This window comes from Microtus ochrogaster (genome assembly GCF_000317375.1).
Source record: "Microtus ochrogaster isolate Prairie Vole_2 chromosome 6 unlocalized genomic scaffold, MicOch1.0 chr6_random_2, whole genome shotgun sequence".
Lineage (NCBI taxonomy): Eukaryota > Metazoa > Chordata > Mammalia > Rodentia > Cricetidae > Microtus > Microtus ochrogaster.
The window spans coordinates 513468-528231 of record NW_004949095.1 but is presented as its reverse complement, the minus strand read 5'-3'; the positions used below and the strand labels follow the sequence as shown (position 1 = coordinate 528231).

The 14764-nt window shown below is 47.3% G+C and overlaps 1 protein-coding gene across 1 annotated transcript in view; it reads right to left on the bottom strand.

Moving 5' to 3' along the window:
- Positions 1-14764, bottom strand: part of Fam129a (family with sequence similarity 129 member A) — a 161260-nt gene that overhangs the window by 27125 nt on the left and 119371 nt on the right. The window contains exons 6-9 of the mRNA XM_005363854.3: positions 12639-12754; positions 5622-5726; positions 5176-5338; positions 66-253 (exon numbers count right to left, since the gene is read on the bottom strand). Of these exons, the coding sequence (XP_005363911.1) occupies positions 66-253; positions 5176-5338; positions 5622-5726; positions 12639-12754 (572 nt within the window). The remainder of the gene's footprint in view (positions 1-65; positions 254-5175; positions 5339-5621; positions 5727-12638; positions 12755-14764) is intronic.

Below are 14764 nucleotides of genomic sequence, written 5' to 3'. Positions count from 1 at the left end.
AGAAAGGCACCATGAAAAGCAGCCCAGTGCTGCTGGGAACACGGCTCCCCCGCTTGCTCTCCTACCTCCTTCAGCTGGACACTGTCCTGGGTGGCATGGAAGCTCTGGCTGAGTTCACCTACTTCTCTCTCGAAGAGTGCCCGCACTTCACTGAAGCCTGAGCTCACCGGCCCCATCACCTCCTCCAGAATGGACGCCAGGAACGGCTGCACGCTCTCCCCACAGCTTTTCTCTGCTGGCTGAGCCACCATTGCTGAGGGAGGAAGAAGTCAAAGGGTAGCATGAATTTGGACAAAATTAGATTCACAGGCCACACCACAGCTAAATGGCCCCTGAGTGATTCCGATGGGCAGAGCAGGCTGGTATAATGGAGCCTTTGCCAGCATTCAACAGGCTGCAAACCCACTGGATGCTTTGAGACCTAGGGTGTCTCCAGGACATCTCCTGCCTCAAGCTTCATCCTGCCCTGGGAAGAATGTAGTTCTCTATTTGATCTCCACAAATATTCGATGACCAGACAAGTTCACTCCCCACGGTCATCACCATAGATGAACACTTTGTCATATCAATAGCTTAATTAAGGCAAAACCAAAATATCTTTCTGATAAGGATGACAGGCTTAGTGGCCACATATACACTCACACACACACACACACACACACGAAATCATAGCATGGATGAAAACACCCTCACAGTCATTCCACCCTCTAGAGACAGACACCGTCTTTGGTCCGGCTCCATGAAGCTGAGAGGAGCAGGGAATCTGCATGGCTTGGGTGCAGAGGGCATATTCCTGGCCACCTAGGTTCAGAGGCAGTGATGTGGTTGTGAAGGAGGAGCACAATGCACAGATTGGAAAAACCAACTTGGTGGGGTTCAGTGGATCGATAGCTCTATCTATCACACAACCAAAACGGGAAGAACCAGCTGCCCGGGATGCCCTTTGGCCTTCCATGGCGGGGAGATAAAGAAGGCTGGCCACATTGGATGACTTTGCCAAGGTCAAGACTAATGTGCAAATGCAGGACTGTAACTCAGAACCATTTCAGTTATTCTGGGCATGGCATTCAGGAACTCACTGCGCTGTGGGTTACTTGCTCAAGACCTGTGCAGGGCCCAGCAAGATGGCTCAGTGGGCGAAGGCACATGATGACATGAGGTGATTCCCACGTGATGGAAAGAGAAAACTGGCTCCTGGCAGATGTTCTTTGACCTCCACACATGTGAAATATGCACACCCATGTGAGCACGCGTGCACACATACACAGACACACACATACAAAGAAATGATGCTTAAAAACAGTCAGCATTCAAGCAGGTAGCACTAATCGGACTTGGTGGTTTACCAAGGAGGAATGTGAGGGTGAGTGAGAGGCGAACCGAGAGTGGATATAATCAAGACATATCGTATTTAGGTGTGAATGATCAGAGCATAAATAAAAGGCCCCTTTGATGGTAGATTCAAAAATGAAACAATTTGAGTTTTGTAAAATTTAAAAAAAGAAAAAAAAAGACTTGTTTGAAACCCAATTGCAGAAGTTCTTGCCAAGAAAAAGAAACTGCCGTAATTAGCTTTGTGAGAGGCGCTGTTGGGAAAGCATCTAATTGGGGTTTCAGGATAATCCTGAGCACTGACAACACACGGAGATGATCTCCCAGTGCCGGGGCTGGCATTTGTCAGGTGGGTGGAGACAGGTCGTGGGCCTCTCCTCAGCATCCTCTGCCTGCTACCACCTGCATTGTGCTCAGCCCTGACTCCACCCTTCGTCCAGTGTCTTCTCACCTGGGCCTTCCTTCCTCCACTTCTGCTGGTAAGCATCCTCTTCATCATGCCTTCAGGGTCCAGTTCATATGCCACATATCTGGGACAGCTAATGACCTCCCCCTAGGGACAGCTAATGACCTCCCACTAAGGACAGCTAATGACCTCCCACTAAGGACAGCTAATGACCTCCCACTAGGGACAGCTAATGACCTCCCACTAAGGACAGCTAATGACCTCCCACTAGGGACAGCTAATGACCTCCCACTAAGGACAGCTAATGACCCCCCACTAGGGACAGCCTAACTTTGTGACCTGTGGCCTGCAGGTGTTTCCTACCAGGCTGAGTAAAGATTGAGTTCCACATACATACACTGTACCCTCTTCTAATTCAAGAGTCTCCCTATTGAGAAGCCTAGAAGGCTGGGGTTGGAGGGGCTGGAGGGGCTGGAGGGGCTGGAGGGGCTGGAGGGGCTGGAGGGGCGGAGCCAGAGTCAGAGTCTGCTATACAGGAGCCTCAGGTCATCAGGAACATTCCTTAACCACAGTTTCAGATTTTTTATCTGTTAAATAGAGACCTTAGGAGCAATTATTCCAGGGTTTCGGTGAGAAGGAAACAGGCTTACCATTTCAGAGCGCTCAGAATGGTTGTGACCCTTAAGGAGCACAGAGCTGTGGGCTTTCTCGTATGTTCTAGTCACCTAATACTAAAGCAGGATCCTCCTTAAGAGGCCCCCAGTTTTTTGAAATGGTCCCTTTTGTTCTGGCTTCTCTGGGAGCTTTTTATCACATTTTCTTCCTGTCTTGGCATCTACAAAATGGTGTCTTCCGTGTGTAAAAGTTTGTTGATGGGAAGCCTCTGGGTCCTTCCGCTCACAGGAGCAGAAAAAGTTCTTACTGACGATAATTGTGGAGCAGAACGGAAGATCAATGGCTTCACTCCCAACTGCCTTATGGGTAGAAATGGAGAGACAACTCCTGTGGTGGTCTGAACAAGAATGGTCCCCATAGGCTCACACATTTTAATGCTTAGTCATTAGGGAGTAGCCCTAATTAAAAAGGATTAGGAGGTGTGGTCTTGTTGGGGTTGGTGTGGTCTTGGGGTAGGTGTGGCCTTGTTAGGGTAGATGTGGTCTTGTTGTGGTAGGTGTGGCCTTGTTAGGCTAGATGCAGCCACTGCATCGGAGGAAATGTGCCACTGGGAGTGGACTTTTGAAACCCACTGTGAGGTTTCAAAAGTCCAAGCCCGGCCCAGCGTCTGTCTGTCAGCAGCCTATGGATCCAGATGCAGACTCTCAGCTACATCTTCCGTACCAAGTGGGCCGCCATGCTCCCCAACATGACAATAATGGACAAAACCTCTGAAACTGTAAGTGAACCCCAATTGAATGCTCTCTTTTATAAGAGTTGTTGTGGTCATGGTGTCTCTTCGCAGCAATAGAACACTAACTAAGACAACTACTTAATGTTCCCCAAGCTTTCCCAAAATCTAACACCCTTCACCAATGCAGCTGGCTTCCTTCTTTGTTTTAAAGGTAGAGAAGCAGAGGCTGGGTTAAAATCCCTCTGCTCTGTTTTCCTTCCTCTCTGCCTTTCTTCCTCCTTCCCCTCTTCCCTCTTTCTTTCTTTGCAATGCCACACTTTCTTTTCCAGCCTGGAACTCACCATCCTCCTGACCATGGCCTCCTGAATGTGAAAGATTACCAGTGAGCCCGCTGTAGCTGCCTGAATTCCCAGGGATCCCCATGTAGCTGTCTGAATTCCTAATGAGCCACTGTACCTCCCTGAACTTTATTTTAGAAAAGGGTTGCCCATTACTTCCTTGTAAGAGTTATTTTAGGGAACAACAGCTACTCTGGAAGCTCCAGAGGATTGGGTAAAGGGCTCTGGTCTAATTTCAGTCTGGGTAGTTAGGCCCGGACGGGTCTGAGAGAACCGAATTTTGGCAGTTTTAGGTATACATGGAATTGCAACATACACTCCCCGCTATATCAGCTGTGAGGCTGGACAATATCAAACAGAAATCACCCTGATGCTAATCTGTACCTGGCTTTGGAGGCAATGCAGAAACAGGCCCCCAAACACCACACACTTGTACAGTGAAGTCTCTTCTTACCTCCTCACAGGAGGAAGCATCTAAGAGCTCTGAAGCATGCTGGGCTGTGGTATGAAGAAGCTAATCTGCAGGGCAGACAACACCCCTGGTAGACAGACCACCGTGGGAGCACAGGATCAAGCTCCACGGCTAGCTCAGAAGGCACTTAGCAAACGTTCAGCGTGTGAGCAATCATCTGCTCACCGACTATCCGGAGCCACTACTAAGGAACAATCACCGAGAGGCTTACACTCCCTCCCTTCACAGAAACTTTAGGCATGCTCTGCACATAGGGCTCAGGACTCAGAAAGACTATGGAACTGCAGATCTTGCCTACCCTACAGATCCTGCCAAGGCTACTGAAGGCCTCTGTGTGGGGAGGGGCCAGCCGTTTCCTGCCAAGGGCCGGACAATAGAGATCTGTGGCTCTGCAGTCCCAGCTCCGACTTAAGGTTCTCTGATGTGGCCGCATGAAGCAGCTTAGGCTGTGAACTCATGGAAGAGCATGACTGTGTTCAATATGACGTCATTTACGAAAACAAGCGGGACCATGCCCAGCTTGAAGACCACAGTTTGCCAGGCACACTCTCGTCAGCCCTTCCAATTGCAGATTAGGAGACTAAGTCAAACAGAAGCCAAGTGCTACTACCTTCAACAACACTCGACTGGCTAGTACGTACACTGACTTGGGATCACAGATACAGATTGACCAACCCTAAGCAAAAATTGGAGGCTTTTCTCTCAAAGAAAATTACATTCTTTACCATGATACACAGGCACCCATCACCAGGCAGGAAGCAAAATTCCCTCCACCTTGGGTCTACAAAGCATCCAGGGTAAGATGAGGGTCCTTAATAATATGACAGCAAGTCCCACTATAGCGGCTATTGTCTCCTCTCAATTTCCTCCGCTTAATCCTTCTCTGAAGCCAGGTGTACTATCTGAGGGCAACTGCTTCTGGGATCCCCACCCCACACCTCAGAGGAGGCCCAACTCCTGGGACACTAAAATTCCTGCTATCAAATGACACAGTCTTTCACTAGAACCTTGCACATCCAACCATACACCTCTTAAGCCTTAAGTCATCTTTGGTTTACGATACTGAATACAATGCAGATGTCACAGTTGTGTTGGGAACAACAGGGAAGTCTGCACTTGACCACTGCAGACATTTTCCCCTGGGCATTTCCAGCCTGTGATTGATGGAATCCATAGATGGTAGAGCCCTGGGAACAGAAGGTCAACACATTCCCTCTCTGTGTGCTTCTCCAAGGGGATGGCTCATTTATTTGGACCAGCAGGGGGTTATTCCACCAACCTCTGATCTTCCCAGTTAGGAAGTTCTTTGAGTTGACAATCTGGTCCATGTCTGAGCGGATGGTCCCTTCCAGACCCTTTGTCAGGGCTCTGCACTCCTCCTTCAAGGCGCTTAATCCTTCCGACACTTGGTGCTGAACCAGACCGTAGGCCTCCTCCAGGAGCTGTAACACAGAGCAGCACATGACCCGTGACTAAAGGAGCTACAGAAGGGAGGGAAGCAGGCCCAGCCCAGACTTACACGTAAACAAAACGGAGCACACATTCAAGCTTCAAGTTCAACTCTGTTTAGATTAGTTCTTATGTCAGTGAGACTGAGCAGGCTCAAGGTAGACATTTTTCTACCTAGGAAGGAGTTATTTTAAAGCAACACCACATGACCGAAAAAGTAAAGAGATGGGAATGTTCTCCTTGACAGCACAGTTGCAAAGCAACATGGCCACTTACCCCAAACCAGGCCCGCTTTCTGTCGTTCTTCTTCCCTTTCAGTTTAGGCAGCAGATCGGTCTGAAGGGTCGGCAGGAGCTCCTCCATCACCAGGTTACTCAGGACCTGCAGGGTAAAGGAGGCCGCAGGACATCAGTGGATGAAGGCCAGCTAGAGGTCTCATGACAGCACCCCTGGGCTACACAGGCTCAGAGGCCTGAAAGAATATGAGTGTTGACGCTGGGCATGGGACTTAAGGCTGTGCACATGATAAGCGCATGAAATCTTGGTTCACAAGTTCAGAGGCGAATATTCTTCAACATTCACAGGGAACAGAAGTGTCTCTATTCCTGTTATCTCAAAGGGAAGAACATTTTCCTCAAATTCAAACTCCATGTTAGTGCTAAAAGGACCTCATGCATTTAGAATGAGAAGAGAGCTTCTTTTTTTTTCCCAACATAATATTTTTAGTGATTATTTGGGAGTTTCACATAATGCACACTGATCCCATTCACTTCCCAGTTTTTGTGACCTTCTCCACACACCCCCCAAAAAAAGGAAAACAAAGAAAAAATACCAATACCAAAGGAAAAAAAATACCAAGTCTATTTTGTATTACCCATATACTCACCGAAGCATGGTCAAACTCCCAGTGTCCGGATTCTTAAAGAAAACCGCGTCCTTCCCCACCCCTACAATTTCAGAATCCATCAGCTGTAAAGAGCTACTCTTCAGCATCCCTATCACAGTTTTTAAGAGTTGAGAGGGAACTTTCAATGACAGATAAGTCATCCTTAAACAGGAGACTCAAGTTTGATTGTGATGGCCTAAGACTGATGGTCTTCCAGGATTACCACTCTTTCTCAAGCCTCCTGTCTCGTTCTCCTTACCCCTACGCTTCCCACACACGCTTTCCACCCTTACACAAGGAAGGGAGGGACAGAGTAAAGAAGAGGCAAGAACTGCTGACCACTCCAGGCTCCCACTGCACTACTCAGTCCAGCCCTTGTGTTGGCCGTTCACTGCTAGCATGCCCAAGGAAAGAGCTAGAGGGGGTGCCAGGGGAGATAGAGCCGAGGTAATGGACGAAACTAGAGAAGCTCTTCAAGGTGGTTGGCTAAACCTCCTCCGAAGAGACAGAGCCTAAAGGGACCCTGGAAAGAAGAAAGGGAATGTACCAAAGAGATGAGGGAGAAGATGAAGCTGGTGAAAACGGAAATGGACAGTGGGAACCAGAGAACCAGAGATGTCAACACACAGACAGACAGGTGCAGAGAGCTGAAGGCATTGTAGATACCAGTGTGTGTGCGTGTGTGTGTGCGTGCGTGTGTGTGCGTGCGTGTGTGTGTATGTGTGTGCGCGTGTGCGTGTATGTGTGTGTGCGTGTGTGCGTGTATGTGTGTGTATGTGTGCATATGTGTGTGTGTGCGTGTGTGCGTGTATGTGTGCGTGTGTGTGTGCGCGTATGTGCGTGTGTGTGCGTGTGTGTGTGTGTATGTGTGTATGTGTGTGTGTGCGTGCGTGCGTGCGTGTGTGTGTGAGTGTGTGTGCGTGTGTGCGTGTATGTGCGTGTGTGCGTGTATGTGTGTGTATGTGTGCATATGTGTGTGTGCGCGTGTGTGCGTGTGTGTGCGTGTGTGTATGTGTGTGTGTGCGTGTGCGTGCGTGCGTGTGTGTGTGAGTGTGTGTGTGTATACCTGGGCACTGCCTACTTTGAAGTATGGTTTGTGAAAGGGTGTATTGCTAGATGTGGTTGCACGTGCCTATAGTCCCAGTACTTAAGAGGTTGAGAGAGGAGGACTGAACATCCCCAGGTCAGTGTGAGCTACACGGTGAGATCCTGTCTCAAAACAAAACAACCAAGACAAAGCATCAGAATTGGTTCACTTGTCTTTAATTAAGTTCACATTGTTAAGCAACAGAACATTTCATTGTTTCACTGTGTTTTAAAGGGGAGAGGCATACGTCCTTAACAAATGTCTCCCAGGCTGCATGGCTATGGGAGAAAGATTTTTGCTTTATATTTTGGAAGGACTGTCTCTTGGTTCCCAGGAGAAGGGATTTCCTTCCAGGGACATAGAGCCATCTGGGCTAATGTCTAAGGCATAAAAGAAATAAAATTCTTTCTTTGCTCTCTTCTCCTACTTTGCTTTCTATATTTAAAGTCATGGAACCCAGAGACCTGTTAAAACCTGACCCCTCAAACTGGCTACTGGTATGTCAACTTTGCAGCAATGTCGAGAAGATTGGCTACTGGTATGTCAACTTTGCAGCAATGCTGAGAAGATGGAATCCCTTACAAGAGCAAGCAGCTGGCTCCTTCTCTTGGATGTAGGCTATCAGATGGATAATTCTGCCATTTCCTTGTCGTTTCCTCAAAGCCAAGGTTGGCTAGCGGGAATGCGCTCTGCCACACACTAACTGTGAAGCACCAACCCTTAAGCCTTCCCTTTTGATGGAATGAAGAAAACACTGTGTTTTAGTGGCAGCTTTCTGTTACAGTCATCCACTGAAGAAGGGAGCGGGGAAGTTGCTACACGCTTTTACTTGTCCGTGTACTAGCTGGAATATCATGACTGTTTATGAAAAGTACCATCAAGAAGTCTGGACCCCGCTAGGCGAGCAATAGAAGATAAATTAGCACCAAATACTATGAAACAATTTGACATTTGTGGGCTAAGCATAATTAAGGGGACATCAAGAGTTTTCAGAGTGCTTGGCAGGAATGTTTCCAAATCTATCCTAAAGTTCTGTGCTGATCAAGGCCCCTGCTCCTTGGATCTGAGTGGTACTCCACACGTCCACTCATGAGGCCCCCACCCTTCCTCCTCTGCTCCCAGGGCTGACTTGGGGTGTCTCTGCTGCTCAGACTCACTTAACCAGGAGTCTTCTCAGGATCACAGCTTGGCTGCAAGAGCAGCCTGCAGACAATGTCTGCTAGGAGGGAGGGCATTGCTGAGAAGGGCAGCAGAGCACATGATCGCTCGAGACGTCTGGTCTCTGAAGTGGAAATGATATTCATCCCAAACAACTGACCTCCCGCTTCTCATAAAAATTCAATACATTGGGAAGTAAGGAAGTTCTCTCTGTGCTCACTGGCCAGCCATAAGGCAATGGACACCCTCACAAGGCTCACTGGACATGGTCTTTCTCCAGGGCTGCATTAAGGCAGGGTAGAACTTGCTGGACTGAGGGACAAGCAGGCTGCTCCCCTGGGTCCTTGGACTCCTGGGAAAGAAGCTGCTGGCTTCATACAGCCTGAAGGGCTCCCGTCTGCTGCAGTGTGGATCTACCTAAGTGATGAAGATACAGAGACAGGACTTTCACAGGCCTTGAAAATTCACTGAGGGACTTGTGTTTGCCTCTCTTAACCACTCTCTGTGGCTAAGAGATGAATCCTCCCCACATCGTGCCTTTTTTTTTTTTGAGGAAATTATAAGAAACTTGACATATGAAAATATCATGGAAATCAGCATGTTCAGCAATTCAATTCAATGAGTAACTCCTGGTACGCAGGTCCCATCCCGAGCGAGTAAGTTCTAGTTTGGAACCTATGCCCAAGAGTTACCAAGTCTGGCATGAGGAGAGAGAGCTAAGAGGGATGGAGACGAAAGCAAAACTTAATGAGAAATGACATCACGGTTGCAAAGTCTTAGATGCAAGAATCACAATTACCCTAGTTTGTCCTTCTTCAGAAACTGGATTGATTTTGAGCATGAGTGTGAACAGATTTGAGAAGACACAAATGTTATACACAAAGGCCAAAGAAAACCGACATTCCATTTGGGTGGGCTTGCAGTTTTCTGGTCTTTCCCACACAATGTTCCAAGAAATTTGTTCCTACTTTACAACTTAGGGACTTAAAAAGAAAATATGCCTGGGAAAATAAAAAAAGGGGGGGGGGAGAGAAGCTAACGAGGGTGGTGAGTGGGTAGGGGTTGGGAATAGCCCTGAAGCTGGTAGGGCCTGTGGTGCGGAGGCCCGACCATACTCACCGCACAGTACCCTCCTCATCCCTCACACCAGCTCCATCCTGACACTACTTTGTCCCTCTCCTGTCCATTCAGGGTGACCTGACCTGGCCACTCTCCATAAGCAATGTCCTGAGTCTGTGGGCTTTTTGAGGGAAAGTAACTAGTATAATAAACAAAATAATAAAAGTTCTCTGACCTCCCCATCAAACAAAATGCACTGAGTTTTAATTTTCATAATCTTATATTTTGAAAAGGAGAGAAGATGGTTGGAAATTTTAACTGCTGGGACGTGGAGATTAAAATTTCATCACACATACAGGAAACCAAATATGCCATCAGATTAATCGAAATGAACAACCAGGCAGGGCATGGTGGTGGGTGCCTCCGATATGTGACTAAGGAAGCTGAGTTGGGTAAGGCAAGAGTTTGAGGTCAGCCTGAGGTACATGCTGAGACTCTTGCCCCAAACAATAACAACAAAGCCCAAACCACTCACGGACAGCCACACCACCGTGCCCCCAAACAACCGGAGCGCACTCACGGACGGTCACACCACCGTGCCCCCAAACAACCGGAGCACGCTCACGGACGGTCACACCACTGTGCCCCCAAACAGCAACACCACCGTGCCCCCAAACAACCGGAGCGCACTCACGGACGGTCACACCACTGTGCCCCCAAACAACCGGAGCACGCTCACGGAACGGCCATGCCACCCTGCTTTCTGTCAGATTGAAAGCTGTGAGGAGGGGCGAGTCTAAGAAAGGAGGAAGCCTCTTCTGAGGGCAGGGCCTGTGTCTGACTGGACTCTTGGCCCTGTGTTACTGAAGGACTGTAGGTGAGTGTGTCCACCTAGAGGGTCACACTCATGGCCATCTGAATAATGACCAGACTCGGAGGAACGGCAACACCTCAGTGTGGGACATTTTCTGGTCGTACAACCAGGCAGCTCTGTGGGAATCACGAACCCGGCTCCCCTACCTGGCTAATTTAAAGGTAAATAATAAATACACCTGGTCCCTGCAGCTACCTGACAATTTTGCAGGTTGCTTTCTCTTGGGATTTCATTTGACAGTGCTCACAGCTCATACTGACAAGTAGAAAATATGTTGATGTTTTTATCAGCATACAAACACAAATACCTAACAGCCTGCCAGGCATGCTCTTCTGAGACACTGCTCTGCCTGGACCTTTGCCTAAAATAACCATCACCATGTAGGCCTGCCATGCTCGCGTGAGTTATTACTATGACAAGAACGACATATAAAGGGTCATTCAGCTCTCTTGCATTTATATAGCACGTTAGCCTAAAGGAAGAAGTAGACAGAAAACACACACACACACATACACACACACACATGTTAGCCTAAAAGACAAAGCAGACAGAACACACACACATGTTAGCCTAAAGGAAAAAGTAGGCAGAAAACACACACACACACGTTAGCCTAAAAGACAAAGCAGACAGAACACACACACACACACACACACACACGTTAGCCTAAAGGAAAAAGTAGACAGAAAACACACATACACACATAACCCTGAAATACTAAACCCCGGAAAAGATCTATTAAGTATTTGTTTTCAGGATAAAGGAATGTGAACTGACATGTGATTAAGACTGTGAGTGAAGGAAGATAGGAAGCGAGTGGCGTAGCCCAAGCTCAGGAGATGATAACTAGTCTAGCTCCATGGTTAGTGTTAGGCTCCTGGGTGGGGCAGAGGACAGCCTTCCTTTGCCATCTGTCCACTCACATTTAACCCTGAGACCATCATCTGCACAGGCAGGACCATTCTCTCGTGTGAGCTCTGAGCCACAAGCCCCCAGCATAATGCCTGGCATGGAGTGGGCACTCAGTTAAGTTACTGTGTGCACAACACTGTGCGGGTCCCTTGGCTGTTCCGTGCCTCCCAGTTCCCTCGTCCAAGCTTCCCTTCCCACTCCTCAAGATGAACAGACCGAGGATCTGAACATTATGAAGTACCACACAGAGCATTTTAATGCAGAGCTCTCTGCTAGATCTCTGCTAGCTAAATGTGTTGTCTATTTGCTAGGCTAGTCAGTAGCAAATGCTTCTACTTCTTACACTCTGGGTTTTCTTTGGGGCATAAAGTATTGTAAATCTCAGCTTCTCAAAGTTGTCCATGGATGCACTTCTGCAAAGGATCAGAGACTAAGGACTGTTAGAAACTCTAAAGTGTCCTCGGGGTGGGAATATACAAATACACGTGTGGGTGGGCTGAAGAGCAAAGGAAAGCCTTATGTCTGCCCTGAAGTGAAATGGACAGGAAAGACCTTGTGTCTGGCTTTGAGAGAGATGTTTCAGCAAAGCCTCTGCTATGTTTGGATTAATCAGCAGAGGCTGAGAAATTGTCTTGGAGCTGTTTAAACCTTGAAGAACTGTTGCGTCTGGGGAGAATCTGCACTTGGTGTACGTAAGAGCTTGCAGCTGCACCGGCCTTGGTCCTAAGACACTCCTGGCAGACCTGGAGTTCTTACTTTTGATTATGGCTCCCCACGAACAAAAGGGACTGATATTTGTGGGGGCTCTCTGCTCTCATGGGCAGCAAGGGCAAGATGACTTTGGTAGCCCAGCCCCTATTAACCTTGTGTAACTGGAGAGAGCTAGCTGGGTGTCAGTCATTTCCAAGAAGGCTGAACCCCACTGCTCCTTCGGAAAATGAAGACTTAGCATCTTGGTGAGTATCTCTCTCTACTGCAGCATCTACAACCCAACATCAAACATTATGTGGATAGAGATTATGTGGACAGAGAGACAAGAAGCCTTCAACTCAACTTCAAACAACCAGAAACACGTCCATCACTGTGCACAAATGTCTGACTTTGCACATTTACTGACCCAGCACAAGTGTTGTGGGCTGAATGCCAGCTCTGCTGGTCTGCATATTAGGTACCCGATGGCTTAGTGACAAGATGCTTTCAGATAACTGAGGGAAGTGTTTTGGAAACCACATTCTATCCATGCAGCTTTCTGCGTATCATGTGTTGAATGACCCTGATCTCCTCCAACACAGACAGAGGATCTGAGGCCCACATTACCTGGACTTCATCCCCAATGATCATCTCCCACGAGCCATAGTGACCCTTCTCCTGCCGGAAGAACTGCACGGCTTCTAGAAAGGCTTGTGCTTCAAATGTCGTCTGCTTCATATAATCTAAAAGAAAGAAAGGGGGTGTTTAATAAAGAGAAAGGAGGCTTTGCATTTTTCTGTGGTTCTTTAAGTAAAAGGAAGTAACATTTTCTATATAACATTTCTATTATAAATCACAAAACTATGAGAACACAGAAAACTAAGCAAGTAGTTCATTAGGAGTCCATTTGTGTGTGTGTATATATATGTATATACGTATCACTGCTTACTCGCCATCCACACCAGTAATTTCATCATTTACTGAGCGAAGTGCTCAGAACCACCATCACCTTCCCCCTACCTCTCTCTCTCTCCCTCGCTCACCTCAAATGCTTTCCCCAGGCACCCAGTGAGTGCCACCATTAAACAAGCCTATCACACGAACAATCCATTAGTGGTACATCTGAACTCAAGATAAAGTCCAATTTCTCTGTGAGCTGACATCAGCCCTTTCTGTCAAAAGCATGTCTATATAGAATGCTAATTTATGCAAATTAAAATGATAATTGATGACACATAGCACGGTACTATTTATTTAAGCACATCACCTATTTCATTGAGAACTGACAGAAATCCCAGAGGAGAGCATTGTTATCGCCTCCTTTGACGGAGGAGGCTGACAAGGCACAGAAAGCTGAAGAAACTGCTGAAGGTCACACAGGCAGCGAGTGCAGGATCCAGGTAGAGCTGGGGAGGGTACCTGACTTTCAGCCTGCTTCTAATCATCACATTACCCATCCAAACTTGATGAGCTTGTCCCTCAAAAAGATATGGCCTTTCTTTCTTTCTTTCTTTCTTTCTTTCTTTCTTTCTTTCTTTCTTTCTTTCTTTTTGAGACAGGGTTTCTCTGTGTAGCCCTGGTTATCCTGGAATTTGCTCTGTAGACCAGGCTGGCCTAGAACTCACAAAAATCCACCTGCCTCTGCCTCCCGAGTGCCGGGATTAAAGGCATGCACCACCACCGCCCAACAAATACTGCATTTTAATGGTGTTATGTCTTAGAAATAATATCTCACCAGAAAGGAATGATTGACCAGTGGTGGGATTCAAAGTATGGAGCTGGGACTTACTAACCTTCTGGCAATTCCTTAAGTCACGCTCTGTGTCCTCCTTCCCAGCACCTAAAACTAGCTTGTGGTTTGTGGTTTGGTTTGGTTTTGATATTTTTGCTTTTTATTTGTTTGTTTTGTTTTTCTTAGGATTTGATGAAGTACTCTATAGCCCAGGCACACTTGGAACTCACAATCCTGTCCCAGCCTCCTGGGTGCTAGAATTACAGGCAAGTGTCACCACACCAGCTAAAACCAGATCTTGGAGGAGGAAATGGTAACAGAATTGTAGCGATTTTGATGTGGGAAATGGACTTTAAAAAGAATCATGAACCAGCAAGATGGCTCAGAGGATAAAGGTGTTTGCCACTGTGGTAGTTTGAAAGAAAACGGCCTCCAAAATGCCTGGAGGTGTGGCCTTGTTGGAGCAGATGCGGCCTTGCTAGAGGAAGTGTGTCACTGTGAAGGCAGGCTTTGAGGTCTCAAATACACCCAAACCACGTCCAGGGTCTCAGGACCACTTCCTCTTGCCTATGAGTCAAGATGTAAGAACTCTCAGCTCCCTCTCCAGCACCGTGTGTGCCTGCAGGCTGCCACACTCCCAGCTGCCATGTCCCACCTTGATGATAATGGACTAAACCTCTGAACTAAGTAAGTGAGCCACCACAATTTAATGTTTTTTCTTTCTAAGAGTTGCCGTGGTCATGGTGTCTCTTCACAGCAACGGAAACCCTAACTAAGACAGCCACCAAGCTTGATGACCTGAGTTCAATCCCTGAGACATACAGGGTAGAGGAAAGAACCTACTCCTACAAATTAGCTTCTGATCCCTGTCATGGCACACATACATACACACAATCAATTATTCCATCAATAAATGTAATTAAAATTAAAAATAGTCTAAACAGGCACTTTTGGGAGTGCAACTCAGTGGTAGAGTTCACTTAGCAGGCATTGGTTCATTTTTTTTTTTTTTTTTTTTTTT